The sequence below is a fragment of the Lepisosteus platostomus genome, chromosome 8 (genome assembly GCF_059453375.1).
Source record: "Lepisosteus platostomus isolate fLepPlt1 chromosome 8, fLepPlt1.hap1, whole genome shotgun sequence".
Classification (NCBI taxonomy): domain Eukaryota; kingdom Metazoa; phylum Chordata; class Actinopteri; order Semionotiformes; family Lepisosteidae; genus Lepisosteus; species Lepisosteus platostomus.
Window position 1 is genome coordinate 30,046,172 of NC_142618.1, and position 12,010 is coordinate 30,058,181.

At 36.3% G+C, this 12,010-nt stretch overlaps 1 protein-coding gene across 4 annotated transcripts in view; it reads left to right on the plus strand.

Moving 5' to 3' along the window:
• The window catches only part of asic1c (acid-sensing (proton-gated) ion channel 1c), a 440,980-nt gene extending 429,925 nt beyond the window's left edge, over positions 1-11,055 (plus strand). For 3 of the 4 annotated variants that reach the window (XM_088643073.1, XM_088643070.1, XM_088643071.1), the window contains exons 10-11: positions 976-1,028; positions 10,857-11,055. In XM_088643073.1, coding sequence (XP_088499199.1) covers positions 976-1,028; positions 10,857-10,935 — 132 coding nt within the window. In that variant the 3' untranslated portion in view covers positions 10,936-11,055. The remainder of the gene's footprint in view (positions 1-975; positions 1,029-10,856) is intronic. The other variant, XM_088643072.1, reaches the window with a different exon arrangement.
• The last annotated feature ends 955 nt before the right edge of the window (positions 11,056-12,010 follow it).

Below are 12,010 nucleotides of genomic sequence, written 5' to 3' on the forward strand. Positions count from 1 at the left end.
ATGACCTACACAGATCATCTCTTTGAAAACATAGGATATTTGACGCATTTTGTGCTGATCTATCAAAGGACCAATGATTTGAGCTCAATATAAACATGAACTGATACAATACCATGTGGTATATTAATAGATAGGCTTATTTCCATTTCTTTAGAATGACAATTTCTCTGTCTTGTTTTATTACCATCGGACACCAATGACAACGTCTCAGATCTGACTAGCTTTCTTTGGGGTTTCTGTGGGTTTCCTAGTGTAAAATAATTTGTGCATTTATCACTTCAGTCAAAATGTTTAGAATTATATTAAATTGAAAAATTCAAACCTCTGGTCCAACAGTACAAAAAGACAAAAGAAAATGCAGAACATGAGAATATTCCTTTCCAAGTTCTTCTAAAAGGGTAATAAACACATTGTATCCTCATATAGGAATACAACTATTTGATGTACAGTATTGGGTGTTCAAGTACTTGAATCAAGGAAAGTGAATCATGGAAAATGTATGCATTCCTGCAAAAGCTTTCCTTTGTAAGAGAAGGACTTCAGCATTCAGAGAATATCATTTGCAAAGAGCAACACATTCTCTCAGTTCTTTTGGTTTTGATCAACAGCCACTGGCAAATGATTTAACTAAAATTTTGCCAAAAGTCTGTTGTGTTAAAAAATAGGAAAAGTTTAATGTAATAGCTTTTGACTCACTTTTGTGAATTTCTTTAAATTCACAAATATGCCAGCACCATTATTTGTATGGATTGCTTTACAACCCTCAGTTCAAAATAAGCGTAAACCAGCAACAAGTCCAGTTGGTTGACTTTCTACATTTCTAGTCCCTATCAATCCATGTCCTGGAGTGCTGTACATTCATTATAACCAATAGCCACGATGATTTGTTTTAAAGCACTTGTTATTTAATTAATCTCTGCATTGTATTATTTTATTTCAGTCACTTCATCCTTCTTTTCATCATGTCTATTCCAGGAATTTCCAGAGAACCCAACCAGCCCTGGTGTCACGCCTAATCATGTCCCCAGGTAGCGATCCCCATTAATAATAGTGACTCGTCCCACTTTCTCTCTTTACTCTGATACACCACAAACCATCTCATATGTTACACCCTAACTAACTACCACTTTCAATTCAAGCTGGTTTGGTGGGTCTGTCTTTTATAACTTTCACAGTCTTCTCTTGTTATAGAATAAATGAGGGAAGAATTGAAGCGAGTAGCACATATAGAGTTTGTACTGTGTGTGGTTTCAAATAAGTAATGGTGATTTGTTGCTTTTTTCAACCTTTTGTTTTTGCTGCTAAGGTGACATACACCTTCTCTCTCATAATTTCTTTCTGTGAAAATGAAGCACCTATTAACTTCAGTCTATGTGTGTTTAACCTTTTTAGAAATATATAATGGTTGAAGAAAAAAATATTTTCAATCATGTCTAATGACATTTTGTCATTAAAGATAAAAATAAATTGCTGAAAAACCCTCTGCAGCTGTAAACTGAAATACAATGTAAAATCTGAGCTACAGTATAGAGTTTAAAATTAGGGATTTCATTAGAGAACAAATACAGTTTGCAATTTAATAACTTGTTTAAACTCCTTGTTTAAATACATGGAAGCTTAGAATAAAGATTTGCTTTCCTTTTCAGGTTATTGAACCTCTGGAAGGAATTAAAGCCATTTCTTTAAGAGACAAATACAGCTCAAAGCAATGACACAGTTAATGTTTTATTATTATTAAATAGATCAATAAACAATTTTAAGGCTAACTTTAAGAATGACTTCATGTACTTTCTTGTCACTTATTTGCATGTATCACCAAATATAACTATGGAAATATTTGTAGCTTATAAGAAATAAAAAATGCCCAGAAATCAACAGGGAAAGAGGGTACATCATCATTGGTGTACCGTTTTTTAAGCTCTCTCATATAGGTTCATGCAGCTATACTTAAATTACAGTTATTTTACTCATGGTTGTCTTAACACATTGTAATTGTTATAGTGCTGAAGTGAAAACATTTGAGACATAGCTAAGAGCTTACCTATAGGGAAAATGTAGTGTTTTAGAGACATTTATCTGATCTGTCAAAAACAGAAACATGCCCCCTAACCTATCTTAGCTCACTGTCAATCTATTTGCTAATTTAATCTAAAAAACTTAGAAAATCTAAGAAACCAACACACTTGTTCCTGAAGAATCTCAATGAATTAGATTTAACTTTGTGACTTGGCAACCATGAAAGCATGAGTCACTCTCACTATGTATCTTCTTATTTTTTCTAAATAACATTTTGCCAAATTGAAAAAGAAAGTTGGAACACAATTTAAACAGTATTATAAAATGCCGCAGGTTATCTTCTGCTGTGGAGGATGTCATTGATGAAATTATTATTTTTTTGTACAGAATGATTCCAAAAGATTTTCCACACCTCTCTAGGGTGTTTAAATACATAGGTCCACAGATTCTTTCATACATATATCCTTCCATAGATACAGGAATAATTAATGATAAGGTGGTACACATGAATTTTCCACATAGCATCCAAACCTGTTTAGACACCTGTTTCTGACACCCATGAATCTGGTGGGGTAGAATTCTGTGTCCCTAAAGTAACATTTACAAGGGTTGCACATCATTTTCTGGCTAGGTGAAGGTCTCCACTTCCACTTGCCACTGTTTTCACACCACCCTAGCGGTCACACTAACACTGTGCTATGTGGTCAGAGGGAGCCTCTGTACCAGTGGAGAACTGGTCTATGTGTCTTCTCCCCAGTGAAATGGCCTTTATTTAACTAAAAGCACCTTCTCTGTTATCAACTCAATCAGTAGACCCATCTGGAAGAGAAAGTCAAGATTGACAATAGACAGATCATACTTATGGGCCCGTGAAAACACGTGCTACTGTTTTCAATCTCACTTGTACCTTCAGCTGTTGGCTGCCAGCACAAGCAGAGCTTCAAATTGGTTTCCTCTACATTGATTTACCATTTCATAGACAACTTAGCAAGCTTTCTGGTCTGACAAATGAGATTGTGGAGCTTTCTCCAATGACGTATAGGATGTGTAATGCAAGTAGTTAACCTTGCTGATGAGCCAACATGTTCTGTAATACGGAAGTACCATGGGGATAGGTGATTCACATTGACTTACCCTTTTTATGATCCCCCCATCAGCATTTCCCAATTGCTCTCTTCTCCATTTGCAGCATTAATGCTTCAGATGCTTCACTCCCACCTCTGGAGCTGTAGGCACTTGCATGCTTCTCTGGATCAGAGGTGCAAACTCACTCACTTCCAAAGCCACTCTGAATCTCCACACTAAAGATTTATTTTTTTCCATTTTAAAGCATTTTACATTGCTTCTGTTTTCTCCTGCTACATTCTTACAGCCCCACAAGACTGTGTGGCTCAGTGAGAGCCATATGGTGATGTAAGATGCCTGGAGTCAATTCTCTTTTGTAAGCTTCAAGGCTCAGCTTCTCACACAGAGATGGATGAATTCTCATAAATATCAGCCCATCCCTGGGCCTGGTCCAACACCTTGCAGTAACTTGCCATCTTTTTTCTTAATTTACAGGTGACTTCCGAATGGAAGTTTTCTGTTGCTCAGTGCTGTTCTTCAGAGCACTCAGAAATGTGTTCTGTGATTTGGGCGTGGGTCATTGCCAGAGTCCTTTCATTCCCTCAAGGGGAAACATGGTTCCTATACAAAGTTGCTACATTTGGCAGCTCTGTTGACGCACTTTCTCCCCAGATGAGTCCAATCTGCTTTCTCTTCTGCATCTTTGCTTACTTTATGCTCAGTAAATTACTCTTTCTCACCCTTCTTTTGTGGCCCTGTATAGGTACTTTAGGTGGTCTGGATCAACATACTGTCCATTTTTTATGCCAACGTGGTCACACTAGTAATTTAGGACTTCAGGTAGTAAAGAGGGTATTAGAACAGATGCACACAGTGACAAAGGCTCTTAAGCATCAATTGCAGCAGAATGCTATGTTGTCCGCACCTGCAATTGCATTGCTCAGCACACTTATGCACTCAGCACACGTATGTACTTGTAATTCGCTAGCACACATTTTCCCAATCTCTCAAATAATCCCATTTCTCTTGAAAAAACTTTGATGAGACTATCTACAATATTCTGGGTGTATAACTGCTCTCACCACTCTTGCAACCCTGCTAATCCTAACATTTTGTTTGCGTTTTTTACTGCTTCCCCCACATTGTCTAGAAAATGTAAATAATTTGTCAGTTTGTCCGTTTTTTTTTTCATTAGTAGCTGTTTCTAGCTCCATTTCCAATTTTGTATTCATATATTGTTTCTGCAGTGTTTGCATTGGCAAACATAAATAGTGGTGTACTAGCTACACCAGAATTTAGATAAATTAGGAAGAGCAGTGGACCTAGGACAGTTTCCTGTGGAACTCCACTAATTACATTACATAACTGAAAGAACTCACCATCCTTTTTATGGATAGGCATTAACTTAGACAATTTTCCAGTCCATGAGCACTACCCCAACTTGAGCCACTTTTGAAAGAGTTGTGTCAATGGCTTATAAATGACATCTTGTGTTACAATTAGTACCAATGGCCAAGGGGATGTATTAGTCTAGAATGTATCTGAAACACTTCTGCCTCTACTGTACTGATACTATTTAATAGAAAACTTTGTCCTTACGCTGCCTGGGTTTTTGACTGCTTTCATTTAGTACATCAGCAATGTCCCCTTCATTATCTAGACATTTCCCTTTTTTGTATATTTATGTCTATAGATTGTGTTGTTATCTCTTGATTTGCTCCCCAAAATTGTTCCTCCCTTAACACTGACAGTCCTTTTGCGGCTCAGATCTACCAATCTATCTCTCCAGATAGTGCTTCCCTTTAGTGGCACCGCCGCTCAGTTCAAGTCTCCACATCATCCTCGATTTTAATGTCTTAAATTTCCCTAAAGGATTCCTCAACAAATTTGGGGGGATTTGTATCACCTTTGTGTGGCTCTCCGTGGAGGCAAGCTCCAGAAGTGATGCTTGCTCTTTCTCATTCAGAAGGTGTAGCCTACTGTAGTTATCACTTGATCACTCCAAACGGATAATCTTCAGACCAACGTCCCCTGAACTGTGGTCAACATGGCATAATTTTTTAATTAAAATTATTTAACTGTCAATCATTTTTTTCCATTGGGTCTTTCATATCTCACTTTTCGTTCATTCTTCTATCCTTGTTGATACATAATAACTTAATAATAGTTCTGTCAAGACCATTGCTTCCCACATGCTTCTTTTGAGGGATCTGACAAGTCTAGCCCTCACAGCTAGGATGTGATACTCTCAACCAGTTGAGTTAAACAATAAAGCAAATTTATCCATGCTATATTATTATTATTATATTTCAGTCCACAACATTGCAGTTTCAAGCTGCCTCTTGTTGTACTTAACCATGGTGCTTTTCTCAGATTCATGAACAAAAAATAATCAGGTACAGTAGAGTATATACTGTAGATGGGTACAAATTAAGTTGTCACATTTGCAGTATTTGTGGATGGCATTATTTTTCCTTTGACATGAATACTGCTACAATAGAAAGGCCCATATGCATTGAAGCCATTTGCTACATTTTCAACGTAAGCACGATAATGTGAAGAACTAGTAAAAACAATTCTATGCTTTGATCAATGCTACATTGTTAACTCTGGCAACACCTGTTGTTTTGCATGTAACAGTAGGAGTTAAAAGATGCTGATAATATAGTAGAGGTTACTTTGAATTTACACATTTATATTTGTTCACATTCACTCCAGAAAAGGTTGCACTTTACTAATGATCATGGATAGATGGTTCACCTCCGACAGATCATTGACAGATAAGAGTTGCTCTTTAGAGATGGGATTGGTTTTGAAAAGGCCACAATGCAAGAGTAATATATTTTAGTTGCTTGAAGAGCTGTATATCAAAATATTATACTCTATATTACCATTAATCTGAAGTGCTGGAATGTTACACCCAAGAAAACAAATCCTGGAGGAGAGTAAACTTTATTTTCTAAACACACACATTCTGTAATACGTAACATAGCTTGCAGCGAATGCTTAATTATAACCTAAATGATGAAAGTTGTAAGTAGTTACTAAAGCAAGGGAATATTAATTATTCAGGGTTTTAATTATTATGTAGAATTTTAAAATATTTTTTGCAATGCACAAATTCCTCTAACAAATTGAAAACACAACTACTGTAAACTGGAGAAGATGATTATCTATTTTTCATAGAATGTTTATTGAAATGTCTATTTAAAGCCAAATCTGGAGCCTATCAAAGTGCAAAAAGATAACAGTCTGTATGTATAGAAGGAAAGGATCAAATTTGAAACAGATAAAAAGGGTGTAATTACCTTTTAAATTTTACTAAAATTTAAGTGTGTCTCAACTGTTGAATTGTTTCATAAAAAATACTTCATGCAGTATATGATCCCTCAAATAGCACTTTTCTCATTTTGAAAAATAACACACTTATATTTCCATGTGATTACAACTTCATATTCTACAGCTCCTCAAAATATTTACTCTGATATTATGGGACTAGTTCGTTTTATTCAAGTTGCATTTCTGAAGCTGGAAATTGTTTTACTTAAATGTGTTCATAGGGCTTTGTAACTTCAAATAATGCATTATACAGTATGTCTTATTTCTTGTTCTTTTGCAGTTGTATTTATATGGGCTCCATTCTGGAGTCATTGCTGTTAAGTCGCCTTGGGAGGAGATTTCTATGGCCTTTCTTGATAATGCTTTCTAGTGTAGCTCTGTGGTGTTGTAGCTCCCCCTGGCGAGAAGAAAGAAATAATAAAACGGGTCTTCAGCTTTCATCAATACTGTACATGCATATACATACAGTATATGTGTAGTCCTGCGAATGGTCCTAATGAAACACAACTGAAATAGAAGACATTTATTGACTCATTTAAAAAAGCATGATGCTGAGGGTAGAATTTACCATCATTTTACTCAAATAATTTTCATTAAAAAATGCACATCCATTTTATCACTGAAAACCATACTGTAGGCTTTGTTATTGTCCTTATTTATGAACAAATAAGATCCCAGAATATAAACGTGACCCCATAATTTTGACCACCAGTCCAAAAGTATTAAATACTGTATGTTTATGGAACAAAATAAAATTATATCACATTAGAATACTAATCTCTAACTGATTTGTCTTGTAATTATGTACTGTAGCTACAATAAAATCAAGACAAAAAAACAGCAGTGATAATTAAGATTAACATTAAAAGAGTACTAAAAATAGTAACATTCTATGCAAAACAGAAAGCTACTGTACGAGGTACTTCTGTAAATATTTTAAAATCAAATGCATATTCAAACCAAATAGGATTCAACGTGAGTGTGCAACATTCAGGATGTTGTCACTTCCAGTTTGTAAAAATTCATAAATGAGCAGTCCATATATTTCCAAATGTATTAAACCCAAATTACTCTTCATTTGAAATGCATTAGAAGGAAATGTTAATTCCTGAGTTGTTATTTTATTTCAGAAAACCGTTGTAGCTTTAGAGCTCTTATTTCTTTGTGAGTTATATGAATGCTATATTACACATGCATTCTTTCTGACAGTCCTATTTATCTGTTTAAAACACTGTGGAAACCAGCTCCAATGTCTTCTGGATTTATTCATACCCCAGTGAAATAGAAACAAAAAACAACACATAAGAAAAAGATTTTCAGACTGAATAATGTGTCACTTCGGAAGATATAAAAAAAATGTCAAAATGTAATCATAGAAGCATGGCACAGATCAAAGTTATATTTGTCATGAATAATGTACAGTGCCTTGCAAAAGTATTCACCCCCCTTGGACTTTTTCACATTGTGTTACAGCATGTAACCATGATGTATTTAACTGAGAATTTTTGCCACTCATCAATACAAAGTACTCTATAATGTCAAAGTGAAAACAAAATCCAGACATTTTACTTAATTAATTAAAAATAAACAACAGAAAATAATTGAATGGGTAAATGTTCACCCCCCCCAGAGTTAATGCTTGGTAGGACCACCTTTGGCAGCAATTACAGCTGTGAGTCTCTTTGGGTAAGTATCAGCGTTGCACATCTTGACACTGGAATTTTTGCCTATTCTTCTTGGCAAAATTGCTCAAGCTTCATCAAGTTGGATGGGGACCATTTGTGAACAGAAATTTTTAAGTCATTCCACAAATGCTCAATTGGATTGAGGTCTGGGCTTTGACTGGGCTACTCCAGGACATTAACCTTTTTGGTTTTAAGCCACTCCAGTGTGGCTTTTGCTGTATGTTTTGGATGTCCTGTTGATAAATCGTCTTCCATGTCCCAGTGCTCTTGCGGATTGCAGCACCAGCTCCATCCATTTTTCCTTCTATCTTTATGAGTTTTCCAGTCCCTACCACAGAGAAGCATCCCCAAAGCACGATGCTGCCACCACCATGCTTCACTGTAGGGATGGTGTGACGTGCTGTGTTAAGTTTGCGCCAAATATAAAGTTCAATTTTGGTCTCATCAGACCATAGAATCTTCCTCCAAATTGTTGAGTCTCTCACATGCCTTTGGACAAACTCCAGCTGAGATGTGATATGAGTTTTTTTCAGCAAAGGCTTTCTTCTTGCCACCCTTCTGTACAAGCCAGATTTCTGAAGTGTGTGTGCTATTGTCTCAGGCACAGTTTCTCCCATCTCTGTCATGGAGGACTGTAACTCCTTTAGAGTTGCCATAGGCCTCTTGGTGGCCTCCTTTCCTATGGCTCTTCCTGTCCGGACACTCAGTTTTGGAGGATGGCCAGTTCTGGGCAGTTTCACAGTTGTTCCATATTTTCTCACCTTTATAATGATGGACTTCACTGTGCTTTGAGGTATATTCAATGCCTTGGAAATTTTCGTATATCCTTGCCCTGACTGGTATTTTTTTAAGAACCTTATCTCGGATCTGCTTGGAATGTTTCTTGATCTTCATGGTGTAGTGTTTCCTTGGAAAGGCACTGTGGGAAAGCTCCCAGACACAGGTGTATTTATTTAGAAATCATGTGAAACACCTCAACTGCACACAGGTGGACTCCAGTCAAGTAATTATATGACTTGGAGAAGAGAGTTGGTTACTTCAGAGGAAATTTTGGTGTGTCAAAGCAAGTGAGTGAATACTTATGCATTCACTTATTTTCTGTTTTTTAATTTCAATTAATTTAGTAAAATGTCTGGATTTTTTTCACTTTGACAGTAGAGAGAACTTTGTGTTGATGAGTGGCAAAAATTCTCAGTTAAATACATCATGGCTACATGCTGTAACACAAAACAATGTGAAAAAGTCCAAGGGGGGTGAATACTTTTGCAAGGCACTGTAAGTCCAGAAAATACTACACATTGTACCATTTTTTGGACAACAAACAGGGAAAGATTACACTTCAGAAAAATGATTGCTCATGTGATTAACACTCATTCAATTTTATTCATAGAATGTTTTCTAAACTTAATTTGGCCTCTCCATAGTTTTTTGAAAACTTAGCAAATGTAAGGCCAAATTCCATCATAGGGAAAAAAAACTCTTCAAAATGACCCCTGTAAGTAATTAGATACCACACATTTTCTTAACCGGGGGGGGGGGTGCATAAAGCAGACTAAATTATACTCCCATCACGCAGCTACAAAAAGCCACAAAAGCCATGGTCTAAAAAGTCTATTTAATGGAATTAATATTGGGTTTTTTTTTAAGTAGAATGTTAATTTTCTTAAGCACATTAAAAGGGGCCAAGGAATGAGCTAAAAAGGAGCTTACTTACGGGCATTTTGTACTTTACTCACAAACTGTTAAAATTACCATGATATATCTTTTTGACTAAGTAAAATCAAAAGCAAAAGATAAGTTGTTCCTCCAGATAAAGTTCATTTTTTGTAGATATTGACATGGAACCTGTGACTGATGACATCACTAGATGCATTACTTTGTGATGTCATCACAGGTCTGCATGCAATGTGTCCACAAAAATTGGGCTTCATCTGCAGAATCAGCAGCTAAAATCTGCTGTGGAAATCTCCTGAACAATTAATCCCAGATATTGAATTGAACTCATGTTATAACAATCCACTGACATAACTTTCCCCAACTTTAGCAATCACTAATACCCACTCTGAAAAACATTGCTATACAAATTTCATTTTGGTTTACTATTCCATAGCAAACAGTAAAAGTCACTAGTCTAAAAAAACAAACTTCTTTTTTCTCTTCCCTTTTTACCTTCCTGTCCTCCACATTTTCTCATTTTCATCTTTCCCTTAAAAAATCCTCTTGCATTCCTTTTTCACTCTGATTTTAATATGTTCTCTCTCTTCTCTTCTGCAACTCTCTGTACTCCAAATGATTAAATCTCCCTTCTCTCTGTTTATTGTCCTGTCCTCCTCACTGCTCCCATTTCCCATGCCTGTGTTTCCTGTTGTGGTACATTTATGTGTCTACAACTGGATTTTTCCTGTAAATTTACACTATTTCTTGCATTTTTTAAAATCATTTACCAATATCTTTTCATTCATTTTTACATTTCTTCTCTTTCCTGTGCTTTTACATTTCTATTTGTTTCTTTCTCATTTCCTCTTTCTCTGTTGTTTGAAACACCATCTTTCTTTAATTTTTTTTTCTGTGCCCTACCTGTTTTCCTGGTCTCTTTTCATGTATTCCACCTCAACCCCCTACATAATGTCTATAAATCTCCCTTGTTTTCAATTTGCTGTTTTTCCTCCATTCTTCTTCCCAAACCCTGAATTTTAACATCCTGTCCCTCACCCCTAACCCAAATCCCCCTTCCCCGTTCATGTTTTGCAGAGTACCTGTGACACACTCAGGAGTCACTCGGACAGTCTCGGATTCACGCCGAACATGCTACCTCGTCACCCGACTTTAGGCAACTTTGAGGAGTTTGCTTGTTGACAACAAACCGCTGGGGGGAGGGAAATTGGTGTTGGCAGTAAACTGTGACAATAACTGTTATAAATATACATATATAATAAAAAATAAATAAAAACTACAGTGAAAAGAATAATATTTCGGAGAATAGAAAAGAGTAACAATGCCTGAAAGAAATATAATCACTTATCAAAATTACACAAACTTCCAAAACAGAACTCAGGTTGAACTGACATCTCCAGGCATCCAAACTCTGTACGTACTGTATGTGTTGTTTTTAATCCTGTTACATAAGAATTCCCACACATCAGGAGCCTACTATGATATCTGTGAAGAGCTGTGAGTCCACATTCTACTGCGCTGGAAAATGTACCATCAAGACTTCCATGAACCAGATACAGCTTCACTACTCTCTTCCTGAGACCCCAGAAAGAGCAAAAGAGAAACAACTATGGACAAAAGAATGGGCAATAAATTCCCATCAGAACTTTATCAGGATTCTGGACCAATCTGCAAGGCTGAAGAAAATACTGCATAGGCAGAAAGCACTGTGGGAACAGTTAAACTGCATCTGGGAAGCAAAAGTCATAAAATGAATAAATGAATTGACTACCACTAATTTGATATTAGTGTATCCATGTCATGCTAAAGCAATGGCTCAATAGGACAATCACCTGTAAATGTCTCCTGTGGTTATATTGAGACTGGAAATGTGAAGGAGAAAAAGTCCCTCACTGCAATGTCAACATCTTCACCATGGATTGTGCGAAGCAGAATTCTCACAATTTGCTGCTTGAGATATGAATTCTAATGTTTTCTGAAAGTAGTTTAAAGATATATTTGGTAGTACTGAGGTATCATCCCAGCTCATGTTTACAGTAACTGTAGATTTGAGGTTTTATTAGTCCAGCTACACACCACAGATGAAGACTGAAATATGTATAAATCAATCAAAAGGGAATAAGTCACAAAGAAAAACGATTTGAAGGGTCATAAGCAAAGTGGTCTGTTTGTTTGTCCCATATACTAACAAGGGGATGTCAAGGGAGGTGAGGGAAAGACACGAAGATTAA